This window comes from Ochotona princeps, chromosome 11 (genome assembly GCF_030435755.1).
Source record: "Ochotona princeps isolate mOchPri1 chromosome 11, mOchPri1.hap1, whole genome shotgun sequence".
Taxonomy (NCBI): domain Eukaryota; kingdom Metazoa; phylum Chordata; class Mammalia; order Lagomorpha; family Ochotonidae; genus Ochotona; species Ochotona princeps.
In genome coordinates this window covers 16156984-16171367 of record NC_080842.1, presented here as the reverse complement: position 1 = coordinate 16171367, position 14384 = coordinate 16156984, and the positions used below count along the sequence as shown (strand labels likewise).

Below are 14384 nucleotides of genomic sequence, written 5' to 3'. Positions count from 1 at the left end.
TATGCGTAAGAGATCTCAAGAGACAAGGGGCCTTGAGAATATTCTAGAAAACTGGCAATGAAAGCGAAGTTCATTTTGGTGCAGAAAAGGAAGTGCATGCCTACGTGAGACCTTCATAGTAAGAAAAAAGCAAACAGGGGCTTCAGATTTTTCCACCGAGTTTATGTCTTTTTTTTTTATTTTTATTAAATTTATTCATTGATTACATTGTGTTGTAATTACATAGAATCTGGGATTCTCCCTCCCACCCTGCCCCCATGGTGGTTTCCTCCACCCCACTGCATAACCATAGTTCAAGTTTAGTTGAAATTCCCTCCCTGCAAGTATTTGCCAAGCAGAGTTTATGTCTTAATTCCATTTTTTTCCCTGTAATCTTGTTGAAGCAGTGTCATCTAGGGCTTGTGCGTTTGTAACTGTCAGTATCATGGAAACTTCCAGAACATTGCACAGGCAGCCTGGAGGGAAAAAAAGAAAAAAATGATAGTCTTCCTTGGTGAAGGGCAGGAAGGCTCACTGACCAGTCCGAGGTCAGACCTGAGTGGATGGAAGTGGAGAGCACCTCCAGCAAGCTGAGGAGTGCTGTGTTTGCGGGAAAGTGCGTCCGTGGCCCGGAATGCCCTCTTGACCCTTTGGTGATGTGCTTGGAGTGAGGGTGCTGAGTGTCCCTAACAATATTGAAGAGAATAATGCCTTAATTGACCTAAAAGATAATGTCTTTGTTTCTTTACACCTTTAGCCACAAAACGGAGAATGTCGCATTTGAACAGTGTGTTCAGTTTCAGGGCACACATAGGAACCGCTGGAGGCAGTTAATACCCCTCACTGTTGTCTGCCCCCTCCATGTGCTCCAGTTTATTGATTTTTTGATAAAACGACTTAATGTTTCAATATTATTGAGCAGGTTTGTTTTGTTGTTTTTTTTTTTAAAGAATTCCTCGCAGTCACTTTTATTTCTAACTGAAAACTTTGTACTGGTAGAGTCTGAACAACATTTTATGTTTTTCTTATGCCGTGGCACTGTAAAATTAGGGCAAAAGCCAAAAATGAGGGACCTGCCTTTTGCATAATAAACTTTGGTAAGGTGTGGAGAGGGTGACTTGCTGTGTGTGCCAGCCTTGCCTGATGGACAGAGGAGTTACTCTAGGCTTGGAGCCTAGTGTTTTGCCTTTAGTGATAAAGTAAAATAGGAAATGGAATAAATAATCTTAAAGAATCTGCTTTCTTCTCCCCCAACCCCGCCAAAAAAAGCTTAGGAAAATAAGGACCTTAAAAGTATATGTTGCTTAGTTTCTTTTCTTAGAACTAATTCTGGGCCCGGCGGCGTGGCCTAGCGGCTAAAGTCCTCGCCTTGAACACTCCGGGATCCCATATGGGCACCGGTTCTAATCCCGGCAGCTCCACTTCCCATCCAGCTCCCTGCTTGTGGCCTGGGAAAACAGTTGAGGACGGCCCAAAGCTTTGGGACCCTGCACCCGTGTGGGAGACCCGGAAGAGATTCCTGGTTCCCGGCATCGGATTGGTGCGCACCGGCCCGTTGCGGCTCACTTGGGGAGTGAAACATCGGATGGAAGATCTTCCTCTCTGTCTCTCCTCCTCTCTGTATATCCGGCTTTCCAATAATAATAATAAAATCTTTTAAAAAAAAAAAAAAAAAGAACTAATTCCCTTTGAAGGACTTTAAGATTTATTTATTTTGGGCCCGGTGCAGTAGCCTGGAGGCTAAAATCCTCACCTGGTATGTGCCGGGATCCCGTATGGGTGCCAGTTCTAATCCCAGTAGCCCCACTTCCCATACAGCTCCCTGCTTGTAGTATGTGAAAGCAGTCATGGACGGCCCAAAGCCTTGGGATCCTACACCTACGTGGGAGACTCAGAAGAAGCCCCGGGCTCCTGGCTTCAGATCAGCTCGGCTCCAGCCATTTCCAATTAAAAAAAGAAAAAAGATTTATTTATTTACTTACTTACTTGAAATACAAAGTTAGGGCCTTACGCTGTGGCCTAGCAGCTAAAGTCCTCGCCTTGAAGGCGCCGGTTCTCATACCCAGCAGCTCCACTTCCCATCCAGCTCCCTGCTTGTGGCCTGGGAAAGCAATCGAGGACGGCCCAAAACTTTGGGACCCTGCACCCGTGTGGGAGACCTGGAACAGGTTCCTGGTTCCTGGCTTCGGATCGGCACAGCACCAGTGCCGTTGTGGTCACTTGGGGAGTGAATCATTGGACGGAAGATCTTCCTCTCTGCCTTTCCTCCTCTCTGTAGATCTGACTTTGTAATAAAAATGAATAAATCTTAAAAAAAAAGAGAGAGAAATACAAAGTTAGATAGAAAAGAGAGAGATCTTCCATCTACCGGTTCACTTTTCAAATGGCCACAATGGCTAAATCCAGGAGCCAGGAGTCTCTTCCTGTCTCTCGTGTGGCTCCAGAGGGAGCCAAGCAGTTGGATGGTTCTCTGCTGCCTTCCCAGGTGCATTGGCAGTGAGCTGGATCAGAAGTGGAGCAGCCAGGACTTGCTCCAGTGCATACATGGGATGCTGATGGCCCAGGGATGGCTTCATCTGCTACACCAGAGCCCTAGCCCAATTGATATATAGAGAGGAGCAGAGACAGAGAGGAAGATCTTTGTCCGATGATTCACTCCCCAAGTGGCCTCAATGCCCAGTGCTGTGCCGATCCGAAGCTAGGAGCCACGAACTCCCTCCAGGTCTCCCACACGGGTGCAGGGTCCCAAGGCTTTGGGCCATTCTCGATTGCTTTCCCAGGCCACAAGCAGGGAGCTGGATGGGAAGTGGAGCTGCCGGGATTAGAACCGGCACCCATATGGGATCCCGCGCGTTCAAGGCAAGAATTTTAGCCTCTAGGCCATCGCGCCAGGCCCCAGACTTTGTGTTTTAAGAACCTATTCCAAATCATTTTTTTTTTGTAACTCTGTAGTTTGAAAAGTATGAGTATATGGCATAGTGTGCTAGAAGTGTGTGTGTGGATGCATGACTGTATAGGGGGGTGTGTGTGTGTGTGTGTGTATGTGTGTGTGTATGTAGATGTGTGTTTCTGTATATGTAATGAAGAGTAATTTTTATCCTGCCCTAGGCTGAAATGCGATAGACAGATAGGAAGGATGATGTGGTATCCACTTCCTTAATAGTTTATTTTCTTTTCAGTTTGACCTTTTCGTGCTGGGTGCTAAGTGCCAATGTGTGATTAGTTGGGAACTATTTTCTGTTCCTGAAAATCACTGCCTGGGCACAGGGCCCAAATGTTCAGCCGCCCCGCGTCACTCCTGGGCTGATGAATCCACCGCCGCTGAGTGTGTGGGAAAAGAGCGCCTGCTTTTCTGCGTGAGCCACTTGCGTTTTTTCCCGGTTTCAGTATTAACAAACTCCATCTTGCAAAAGCTCGTACTCAGGGATCCCCAAAGGGAATTCCAGTTGCCTTCATTCCTGCGCTGCTCAGGTGTCGCTGCACCTCATCCCAGGTGAAAGCTTGCACGTGTGTCTCCTGAGGTTGCCTTCTTGCAAGGCAAAACCATTTATTAACTTGTCATCACACCACAGGGAAAAATGGGTCATATTTTCCCTCTCTGTTATTTCTAGGAATGTTCTTCGCTAGAAAGCACCATATCTGTCTCCACTCTAAGGAGGAGAGAGAAAAAACAGAAATTAAAAAGAGAAGAACCTGCCCCCAAAATATCTGTCTCTCTATTGCTGATTTATAGTCCAGTGATTTCAAAGTGCGTGTTTTCCCGTGGGTGCGAAGAGAGCCAGGGGACTCGGCGAGCTTTTGCAGGTTACTCTTCTGTCAAAATTTAGAAAGCTCCAAAGAGCAGTGCAGTGTCCCCTGGCCCGTATTCGCCGTGGGTGTTATGCCTGGAATACAAATGCCAAAGTCGGTAAGCAAAGCAGAACTTGAGTTTTCTGTGTGTGGAGGCCTTCCCTCCTTGCCCCCCTCAGCCCATAAAGATGGAATGTGTCATTGGAGGGCAACAGAGACGCATAAGGACACATGTAAGGTTTAGTGCTTTCCAAACTAGCCATAGGCTTCGGGGGAGGAGATATCAAGAGAAGCGATCCACAAGAAAGTGAATAAAAAAGTAAAAAATATATTTGAAAGCCAGAGCAACAGGGAGAAAAAGAGAAAGAGGAATGGTTCATTTTCCAAATGGCTGCAGCAGCCAGGGCTGGCCCAAGTTGAAGCCAGGAGCCAGGAACTCCATGCATGTCTTCCCCGGGAGTGGTAGGAGCCCGAGGACTAGAGCCATCCATCGCCTACTGCTTGTCCAGCCTTGAACAGGGAGCTGGATGTTGGCCACGCCCCTCTTTTGTGTGCGTGCATGGGGTTGGGGGACAGAGGGGCCGCGCTGTTGCACACGTAACTGATGAGAAATCTGGAAAATGCACGCAAGAATGAAATCCATTCCAGGGTTGTCTTTCCTGAGAAGGGGAAATGGACTTAAAGGAAATGTCAGAGTCAAAAGTTGAAGGAATTTACAAAGCCTGTGGCAATCTGGATTTACAGAAGAGGAAGCAGGTCCAGAGAGATTACGCTCTTTCTTAAGGCTGCCTAAATAAGCAGTGGCTTCTTTCCTGGACCTGTTTTTCTGACCTGTTGCAGATAGTACTCCGTGCCCTTTCTGGAGTAGCTCATCGGGAGTCTGGGGCAAAGCTGTTTTTACATCTGAGGAAATGAAGTTGGTGTTAGGCATTGTGTGAGCAGGCCAAAGGAGTGTTGACCCTGCTGTGTGGGACAGCCTACTTCCCACCACTTCTCTGTTTCCTCGCCCCTTAGCTGATTCAGTCCCCTTCAGCCTGAATGCCCTCCCTTGCAGCCCAGTCACATTCAAGATCAGGACCCCGGCTGCACCCCACACTGAACACAGGCTGAGTCCCTGTGCCCAAGCAGTCCCCTCACGCCCACCAACAGCAAGAGCCATCTCCCGTCACCGGATCCATGTTCTCCATGTCACATCACATTCTCCTTCGTACCATACAAAAGTTCCTGGCTTACTTTTTTTTTTGCAAAGAAAAAAGGCTATATGAAAATAGTACGGGGCCCGGCGGTGTGGCCTAGCGGCTAAAGTCCTCGCCTTGAAAGCCCCGGGATCCCATATGGGCGCCGGTTCTAATCCCGGCAGCTCCACTTCCCATCCAGCTCCCTGCTTGTGGCCTGGGAAAGCAGTCGAGGACGGCCCAATGCTTTGGGACCCTGCACCCGCGTGGGAGACCCGGAAGAGGTTCCAGGTTCCCGGCATCGGATCGGCGCACATCGGCCCGTTGTGGCTCACTTGGGGAGTGAAACATCGGATGGAAGATCTTCCTCTCTGTCTCTCCTCCTCTGTGTATATCTGGCTGTAATAAAATGAATAAATCTTAAAAAAAAAAAAAAAGAAAATAGTATGTTTCAAACCGGTGACTGGTAGAAAACAGCATTTTAAAAACAAGAAATAGGCATACTGGTGCCATAACATAGGTGCTAAAGCCCTCGCCTTGTGCGCACCAGGATCCTATGTGGGGACTGGTTCAAATCCCAGTGGCGCTGCTTCTTATCCAGCTCCCTGCCTGTGGCCTGGGAAAGCAGTCGAGGACGGCCCCAAAGCCTTGGGACCCTGCACCCATGTGGGAGACCCAGAAGAAGTTCTTGGCTCCTGGCTTTGGAATGGCTCGGCTCTGATTGTTGCAGCTACTTGGAGAGTGAACCAGTAGATGGCTATTTCTGTCTGTCTGTCTCTCCTTCTCTCTGTAAATTTGACTTTCCAGTAAAAACTTAAAAATAAATCATTTGATGAGTTTAAAAAATAGAAATAGACCATACTGCATTGCTGAATGTGTTTGTTACTTGAAACTTCCACGTTCTGTGTGCCTGCGCACGTTACGTATGCTGGTCTATATATGTGTGTGTTTGCATCTGTACACACACATCCATATATGCACTCATGCTGTGTGTGCCATGGGTTACCATGTACGTGCTACTGTGTGTCTGTGTGCGTGTGTGTGTGTGGCTCCTGGTCAGAAATGTGAAGACCATTTTATGAGAAGGAAAATCACTGATGTGGTTTATTTATGGAAGCATCGCTCTGTGCAGTTCGTGGCTGCCTGTGGAATATCAGGGGCTACAACAGACTGGAAATAAGCTGGTGTTGCAGAAGAAGGGGGGAAGAAAGGAGGTCTGGAGAAGACCACTGTGGCAGCGATGGTCCAGCAGGCAGGGAGGTGGGTTGACAGCAGGTTGCCGTCAAGGTCTGGGTGTGGGAGCGTTGTTGGGACTGAGGCTTGCACCACTGGTAGGGGACTCCTTGGTGCTGCCTGTCCAGGAATACTTGGAATCTTAGAATAGCCCTTAGGAAACTCATTCATTTCAAAGTGCAGGCTAGAGGATTGTAGGAGGCCCTCTCCTCAGTTTTTAGTTACCTTTCCGCTTCGTTTCCTGCTCCAGGGCAGGTACTGGTGTCTCTCATTGTCGCTGCGTGAGGACAGCTGGCAGCACATCTTGTCTCAGAAATAAATATAGAAAAATGAAGAGTGATTGTCTTGCCTTAATGTTAAGTATGGCCCTACTAGATTACCACTAACAATGAACTTGACACAGCCTTAAATACTGAATTAATAGTGGAGGATCACGCTTCCAGAAGCTTCCTTTCCATCCCCACCCCCACCCCCCACCTCCAAATATGCACGGAAGATGTTTGCCAATTTTTTAGGCACATAATAAGAATGCTGCAAGTTCTAGTCAAAATCTTGCCTCTGATTAGATAACACTGGAGTTTTGTAAATATTAATAGATGCATTCTGCTGTGTGACTTAGCCCTCGGAGAAATTTATTTTGCATAGGTAATTTCTGATAACCAGTTTTTGGCAGTTGTGTGTGTAAGCATTTATTTCTGTTAGTTGTAGAAGAGGGATTTAACTCAGAGTTCTTAATTTGCACTTGAAGAAAAAAACAATATTTGTTGTTTCTTCAAATGATTCCAGGGTGTGAAAAGTACTCTGTCAACTTATGTAAGTGAATTAAGGGCCAAAGCAGGGGTAGTTGGGGAGCATTTGAAGCAGGGATGCCGGCTTGAGACCCCAGGGGTGAGGCGTGGTACATTCTGGGAACTTGAAGGCGGTCTTGAAAGGGGAACAGAATTTCCAAAGGACTTCCTAACCAGAGCTGAGCGAGGAGGCTGAGGTCGCCTGAGGAAGGCGGTAGGTCTGCAAAGATCTCAAGTTTTATCCAAGAGGTCACGGAAAGGAGCTGAAACTCCTGAGCCGGAGAGTGACTTGATGCAGCTTGTGTTTCCTAAAAACCCAGGCATGGGTAGGTCCAAGGCTTCTCAAGAGAGTTCAACCCGGGAGGCTGCTAGGGCAATCCAAGAGGAAAGTCCATGGAAAGGAACAGGAAAGAATGTGGCAGGCTCAGAGCCTCTCCCTTCTGGCTGCGGTGGAACTAAAGGAGCCTCTATACAACAGGACATCCAGGCCTACACTTCACTGAGAGCGTCAGGATGCTGGGCAGGGGCTTCTAGGAAGCCCCCAAGGGCACTGCCTGCCTGCTTCCATTACTGAGAGCGCCTGCCTTCTCCTTGCCTGGCTGCAGGTGGTGGTATTGGAGACAAAGTTGGCTTCTCCAGGTGACTTGCCTAAGAAATCCACCCACTTCATATAGATGGGCAGCAATTGAGATCATCACGTCCAGCACAAGACAGCGCTTTAAAATTGAACACCTTGGGACACAGCACAATAGCCTAGCGGCTGAAGTTCTCTCCTTGCATGCCCCAGGATCCCATATGGGCACCAGTTCATGTCCCAGTGGTCCCACTTCCCATCCAGCTTCCTGCTTATGGCCTGGGAAGGCAGCTAAGAATGGCCCAAAGCCTTGGGGACCGTGTGCCCAAGTACAAGATCTGCAAGAAGCTCCTGACTCCGGATTGGCTCAACTCCGGCCAGTGCAGCCATTTAGGGAATGAATTAGAGGATGGAAGATCTTCCTCCTTGTCTCTCCTCCTGTCTGACTCTCCCATCAAAATAAACAAATCTTTAAAAATGATAACAGTAAACATAAAGTAAAATAAAACACCTTAACGGAGGCTGGAGAACCTAAGCAGAGCCATCGAGGGACCTGTGTCAGTGCTGGGATGGGGGCAGCCTGAACCTCGGCTTGACTGAGACGGCACTGGAGTGAACCACACAGCGCAGGCGTTGGGCGTAAGAACACAGGCAGTCTTCCATGGGCCTTTGCAGTCTGACCTCCTGCAGGAAATCCAAGAATCTGAAAAGTGCTTGAATTTTGTGCATTCCTCTAATTCCTTTGCTTCCCTGCGCGCCCTCCCCCCCCCCCCCAGCCTTTAAGACTAAGTTAGAGATCTTCCATCTACCAGTTCACTTCCCATAATAACCTGAGCTGGGCCAGGCTGAAGCCAAGAGCCTGAAACTCCATCTAGGTCTCCCACATTGGCAGGGCTGAGGACAGGTACTCAGTGCTGCCTTAGCTTTCCAGGCACAGGGAACTGGATTGGAAGCAGAGCAGTGGACTTAGCCTTGGTTGTTGGAAACAGTCTCGCTGGAGCATTTGCATGATTGTTGGTGGCTTGTTGGCTAAGACTCCAACCACGAACACATCTAGCGGGAGGTGGAAGTGAGCACTTCCGGCCCAGATCACATCACTGCTGCTCAGGTGGCAAAGAGCAAGAGTTCCGCAAGGCAAGACGGAGCTGGGGGATTCCTGGCAATCTTGACTGTTACGGGTAATGAGAGATGGATTTATCCAATCAGGCCAGGAAGAGAGAGAGAGAGAGAGAGAGAGAGAGAGAGAGAGAGTCAGAGAGAGAGAGAGAGAGAGAGAGAGAGAGAGAGAGAGAGAGAGTCAGAGAGAGAGAGAGAGAGAGAGAGAGAGAGAGAGAGAGAGAGAGAGAGAGAGAGAGAGAGTGTCCGCATGGTTCCCAACCAAACACAAAAGAGCCTGCTGAACCCTCATTCATGTAACCATACCACTGCTTTGTAGACCAGTTAAGGATGACAGCTGTTTCCAATCAAAATTTCCTGTTTCCTCCTTGACACAGTTGTCTGTTGTTTGCCTACAAAAAACCCAGGTATAAAAGTTTCATTGTGTTTCCATTGTGTTTTTAGTTGCTAAAAAGGCATCTGTGCCCTGTGGGGAATGTTTTTAAAATATCCCCCCCCCTCAACTAGATTTCACACCAACACCCACATCTATTGAAGTAAATCTTCCCTCCTAGCAATCTGCAAAAATGAGCCCCGGGGGAGTTGTTGGGATATGTAACGAAATAGGTACCTGTTTTTTTGTTTTTATATTCTGTGTTGTGTTTATTGCTCTCTGATAGAAACTTGATTTCTGGAAATCTCCATGGCTTTTTTCTGAATGGTATTTGAATGTAGAAGGTTCCTTTTTAAGGATAGTCGGGTCTTTTGCCTATTTCTGTTTATTTGGAGGATGGAGTGGGGGGGGGGGGACGCGACAGAAGTCATGCCCAGTGTCATGAGGATTTAGTGCATATTCAGATTGGCATTCAGTATAAAAACTGGTATACATTTGATCCTTAGTGCCTAAAGGTAAGCTTTTGGTACAGTTATGAAGAGCCGCAGGGGAAGGACAGCACAGAAGTGGAGACAGTCCGGCTGAGTGACAGCTCTCCTTGACCAATGGGAGGGCGTTTGTGGAGATGAGCCCCAAGGTTGGGAGCTGAGAGATGGGCTTTGGAAAACCACCTAGAAGTGCTGTGGCCAGGTGAAGTAAGTAGTGGTGGCTACAGAGAAACTGAGAGACGAGCCCAAATGCCCAACTCAGGGAGTGTCACATCCAGGTTGCTGGGTTTTCTGAAGATTGGAGACCTGAAGAGTGCAAAAAAAAAAAAAAAAAAAGGCCTGAATCTGCATGAAAATGTGAGGTTTTCCCTTGCTCACTAGGACGTATATAAGCTTCAGGTCGAGTTAAATGAAACCAAAATATTGTTATTGTTATTGTTTTTTTTTAACCACTACTTTTGTTGGCTTGTTTATAAGGTCTACTTAGAGTTTTCTAAACTTGGTTACTTTTGAAACAGTGAATTTGACTCTCATTTGTTACACAGCCTAGGTTTTTGCAGCCGGACATTTTTAAGATAACATAGCTGTAAGCTTAGCTGTTTCTCTGGGTTTGTACCTAAAAGGAAAACAGATTCTCATCTATTTTGGAACGAAATAAAAAGGAAAGGAAAAATCACAGAAGTACTGCAGTTCTTGAAAATGTAAGCTTTGATAAAGTTACCAAGTGTGAAGGCAGGCCTTTACCTGTTCACATCCCTTCTTTCTCCTCAGGTGGGCCCCATGAGTGACTACCTTAACACCATTTTCCTGGATGAAATTTTGGACATTTTATTGGCCTTTCGTTTCCTTACCAGCATAAAATAAGAGAAGGACATGGTAGCAGGGCATATTTGTGTTAGGAAAGTCGCATGGCACTCTAACTGTGTCATCCAAAGAGGTGTTCTAGTGGAAATACATTTTGTGCCTCTTGTCTTACCTCTTGTAAGGCTTTAGATGGCTGCCGGCCCTGTCGTGTCTGAACTCAGCCAATAAAGGGAGGACATTAACAATTTCTGATTCCTCATCATATATTAAGCAAAATATTAAGAAAGCAAGCACAATTATTTTTTTAACCAGGCTCATTGAGAATAACCTCTACATAGCCAGAGGAAGCAAGTTATTTAAACAAAATTTTTTTTAGAACTAACAACCTTTGTTCTTTCCATATCTGCCTTTGGGGGAAGGAAGAAGTCATGATAATAGGGAAAAAGTAATTCTTCATTGTAGAAAATAGATTGTTGAGCTCTTATGTGTTTTCCTAGAAATGTAATTTAAAATGAAATATTTTATAATTTGTTCCTGACTGAGAGACAAGACATGAAGAAGATTATAATCTCAGATAATGCAGTGGACAATTCTGCATGTTCTGTGTTCAGCACCAGCGTTAAAAGTGCTTCTGAGCTCATGTCACTCCATTCCTAGTCCCCAGTTGTGCTTTAGTTTTTATATTTGATAATGCTAGTTTCATCACCATGCCGAACACATTCATAAGCGCCAAACATCGTCATGCCATTTATGTCTACTCTAGGGCTTAATTCTTTTTGGTTTGGAGATTAACTAATTTGTCAGGGCTGGTGGTTTTCTCGTTGGTGTGCTCCATAAAAAAACGTTCCTGTTTGCTTTAACGAATTTGAGTTTTCTTCATTAGCTTTCTTTAAAGGTCAGGGAACTCATAAAATAATAGGTGAAAAAATGCTTTAAAACCATACATTACTAAGCCAGAAGCAAGATGGGTGTTTGAAGTGACCACTGGTGTTTCATCTCCAGCTTGGGGGAGATGCCCAATGATCTGGGATTAAATTGAGCAATGAGGATATCTTTATAAAACTCGTGGATGGTCTTACATAACTGAGTGCTCGAATAGCCCGAGGAAGTTGGGAAGAGAGTTGAAAGCAATATTCTTTGTACAAACAGAGAAACTAATTATGCGCCCAGGACCTCCTCTGTGAGTCAGTGTTAACCGAATTGTAAATATGTGCTTGAGGAAACTTGAACACGGCCTGTCCTTGCTCTTGGCCTTTCTGTTTATCAATACTATCTACAAGATGTTAAAACCACAGGGCAGGAGAAGCTTTCCTAGGCATTCCCGCCTGCCAAGATTGTGGGATTTATTAACTTCATGCCCTCCGTCTTACTCTCTCCTCCTGAGTTAAGACCTGTGCACCAAAATACACATCATACCACATCCAGGCTTTTTAAAAAAAGAAGGCGGACAGAGTTCTCCACTGGGTCATTTGCAAATTCCTTCAACAGCCAGGCTGGACCTAGCCAGATCTCCCACGTGTGTATCAGATTCCCAGTTACATCAGTACTGCCTCCCAGGGTCTGCATTAGCAAGAAGGGTGAGTCACAAACTGGAGCTGGAGCTGGGTATTGAGCCTAGGTACTCCACTGTGGGATGTGGGATGCACTTAGCTTACCACCGGGCTGAAAGCCCACCCCCAAACTCAGCTTTTAGGCAGGCACCCACTAATGTCAGAATGTCTTCCCTGTACACAGCTAAGTCCTTTTCTGGCATTGACAGAGAGCACTTCGTTACCATTTGTTGAAGTGAAAATTAAAAGCGGGTTAGACCACTTAATCCCTCTTCAATACACTTGTTACACCCATTTTCATAATCATGTGATAGTGCATTTCAGCAGCAGCTGCAGAGTCATTTGCTGCTTGGACCTCATTTGGTGTGTGTGTGAGAAAGATATATCATGTACGCTTTCAAAGTCTGAAATGATGTATGCAAGGTTGGATCATTTGAATTAAGTGGAGTTTTTTAAACCAACTTTTCTGCTGAAGTCATGTTTTGTCCTTAATAAAATCAAAATGTATTAAGGAAAAGAAGCTTGGTGAAATACTCATGGCTAACGGTTTTTGCCTTCCATCTGTTCTGTTCCAGAAATTGAAGCCAAGGAAGCTTGTGATTGGCTACGGGCGACTGGTTTCCCCCAGTATGCACAGCTTTATGAAGGTGAGTGGAGACTGCCTCGCGTGAATCTTGGCACATCATCATTCTTAGTTCTTCTTTTTTAAATTTTTTAAAATTTAATTCATAGTTCTTGACTGCTGTTGAGATCAGTGACCTGCTTTCAGACCACTGTATTAGTTATTTGAATATTTCATTTAAAAATTATCTGGTAAGCCCCCCACATCCATACAGAAGCAAAGATTCTTAGAATAACACACCCACCTGCTTCCCCATTCTGTTGCTTCTCAGAAAGCAGCCAGCATCCTGAAGCCTCTATCGAACCCTAGCTCTCTGTGTCTAGAAAACAACTGTATTTGCTAAAAAGTACATTTTAGGGCATTTTGCACTTTTGTGAAAAGGGTCTTGGACTGCGTGTAATCTTGGTGGGATTTTATCTTTTCACTCAGTATTCCTAAGATCCTTCTTTGCTGTGCGTGCCTGTAGTTCATTTGCGTTGACTGGCCCCTAACATGTTAGCACTCCCTTGCATGGAACCACACACAGGTCGTTGTCCTTCAGCTTTCTCTGTTCTACTCTTCGTATTTCAAGTACTCTTGCACCTATCTCTTGCAATATGTATAGAATACTTTATCTTGCATACCTGCCAGGAGTAGAGTAAATGAGTGAGAAGTAATGCAGATGGTTATAATGTAGGTTTTTCCACGTGCTCAGATTGATTTTTATCTCACCAGTAACATATATGCTATGTATGTATGTCTATATACACTCTCAGCACTTGATATTGTCAGACTTGTATTGTTGCTTGTACGAGGGTAACATATGGATGTGACTTCTGCACTTCTGCCATTGGTGCCTGCTTCCCAGGGACATGTCTCCGGCCTGTTCTTCTTGTGAATTGGTTGTTGTTTTTTCAGTGATTTATAACAGTTCTTTCTGTTGGTTGAGTTACAGATAACCCCTCTCCCCCAATTTTGTAATTAGCTGTTTCACTTTCATTAGGTTGAATTTTGGTAAATATTGTTATTTTTCTGTGCATTTGATTTGTTAAAGAAATATCTGCCTTTTTAAAAAAAAAGATCAAGAACTGGGCAGGAATTGTATCCCATTTTCTCGTCAGTGGAGCTGGAACCACTGGATGCTGTGATGAGAGGAAGAAGAGCATAGGATTCCCTGGGTGGCGAGCGTGTGCTGTGCTCTGTGCATGTTGAACAAACTGTTCGCTTAAAATAACGATTTTATCATGTTCTTTATGAAATCATATAACTGAGCTGGTCATTTTCAGGCAGGGTGAGCAGCGGAATGGTTCCTAGTTTTCCATGCCTGATCTTTCTGCTCGTAACCTGGACTGGCCATTTATTTTCCATGGAGATGAATTCTGATTTACTCACATGTGAGATGGCATAAAATATCTTAGTACTTCTCTGTTTCAGAAAATACTGGGGTTTTTTTCTTGCCTTTTTATATAGGTATTTGGTTCATCTCATGCTTTATCTTGCTCATCTCGCCTTTGAAGGGTTTCCCACCTGTTAAATGGCTTGGGAGAAGGCAAGCCGACCTTTCTTCTGTTAGAGTTTCAATTCGCAGCTCCACTGGAGACAGGAAAAGACAGTGACCTTTGCAGGGCCACTGAAGGGGCTGTCCCTTTGTTCTCCTGCTTAGAAATCACATTTCCTCCAACTATGTCCATTTTGGGTGTTGGTTTGCTGCCAGTGGCACTTTCTTGTGATGTGTGTTTGCTCAGCCCTTGTCCCTATTCCTAAAATGCAAACTGCATTTTCACAAGTGATATTGGGGGCCGGCCCCCCTTTATGTGGAGACAAGTCCTTTGAAGCCTGTGCTAGAGGTAGACATGACGTTCCAGGAGTCGCTCGACCCCGGGCGTCCCGCCTCTGTGCTCAGGATGAGTGCCT

General features: G+C 45.7%; 1 protein-coding gene across 5 annotated transcripts in view; it reads left to right on the top strand.

Moving 5' to 3' along the window:
- The window catches only part of DLC1 (DLC1 Rho GTPase activating protein), a 452588-nt gene that overhangs the window by 410305 nt on the left and 27899 nt on the right, over positions 1–14384 (top strand). For all 5 annotated transcript variants that reach the window (XM_058669860.1, XM_058669861.1, XM_004592678.3 and 2 more), the window contains one exon: positions 12445–12516. In XM_058669860.1, coding sequence (XP_058525843.1) covers positions 12445–12516 — 72 coding nt within the window. The remainder of the gene's footprint in view (positions 1–12444; positions 12517–14384) is intronic.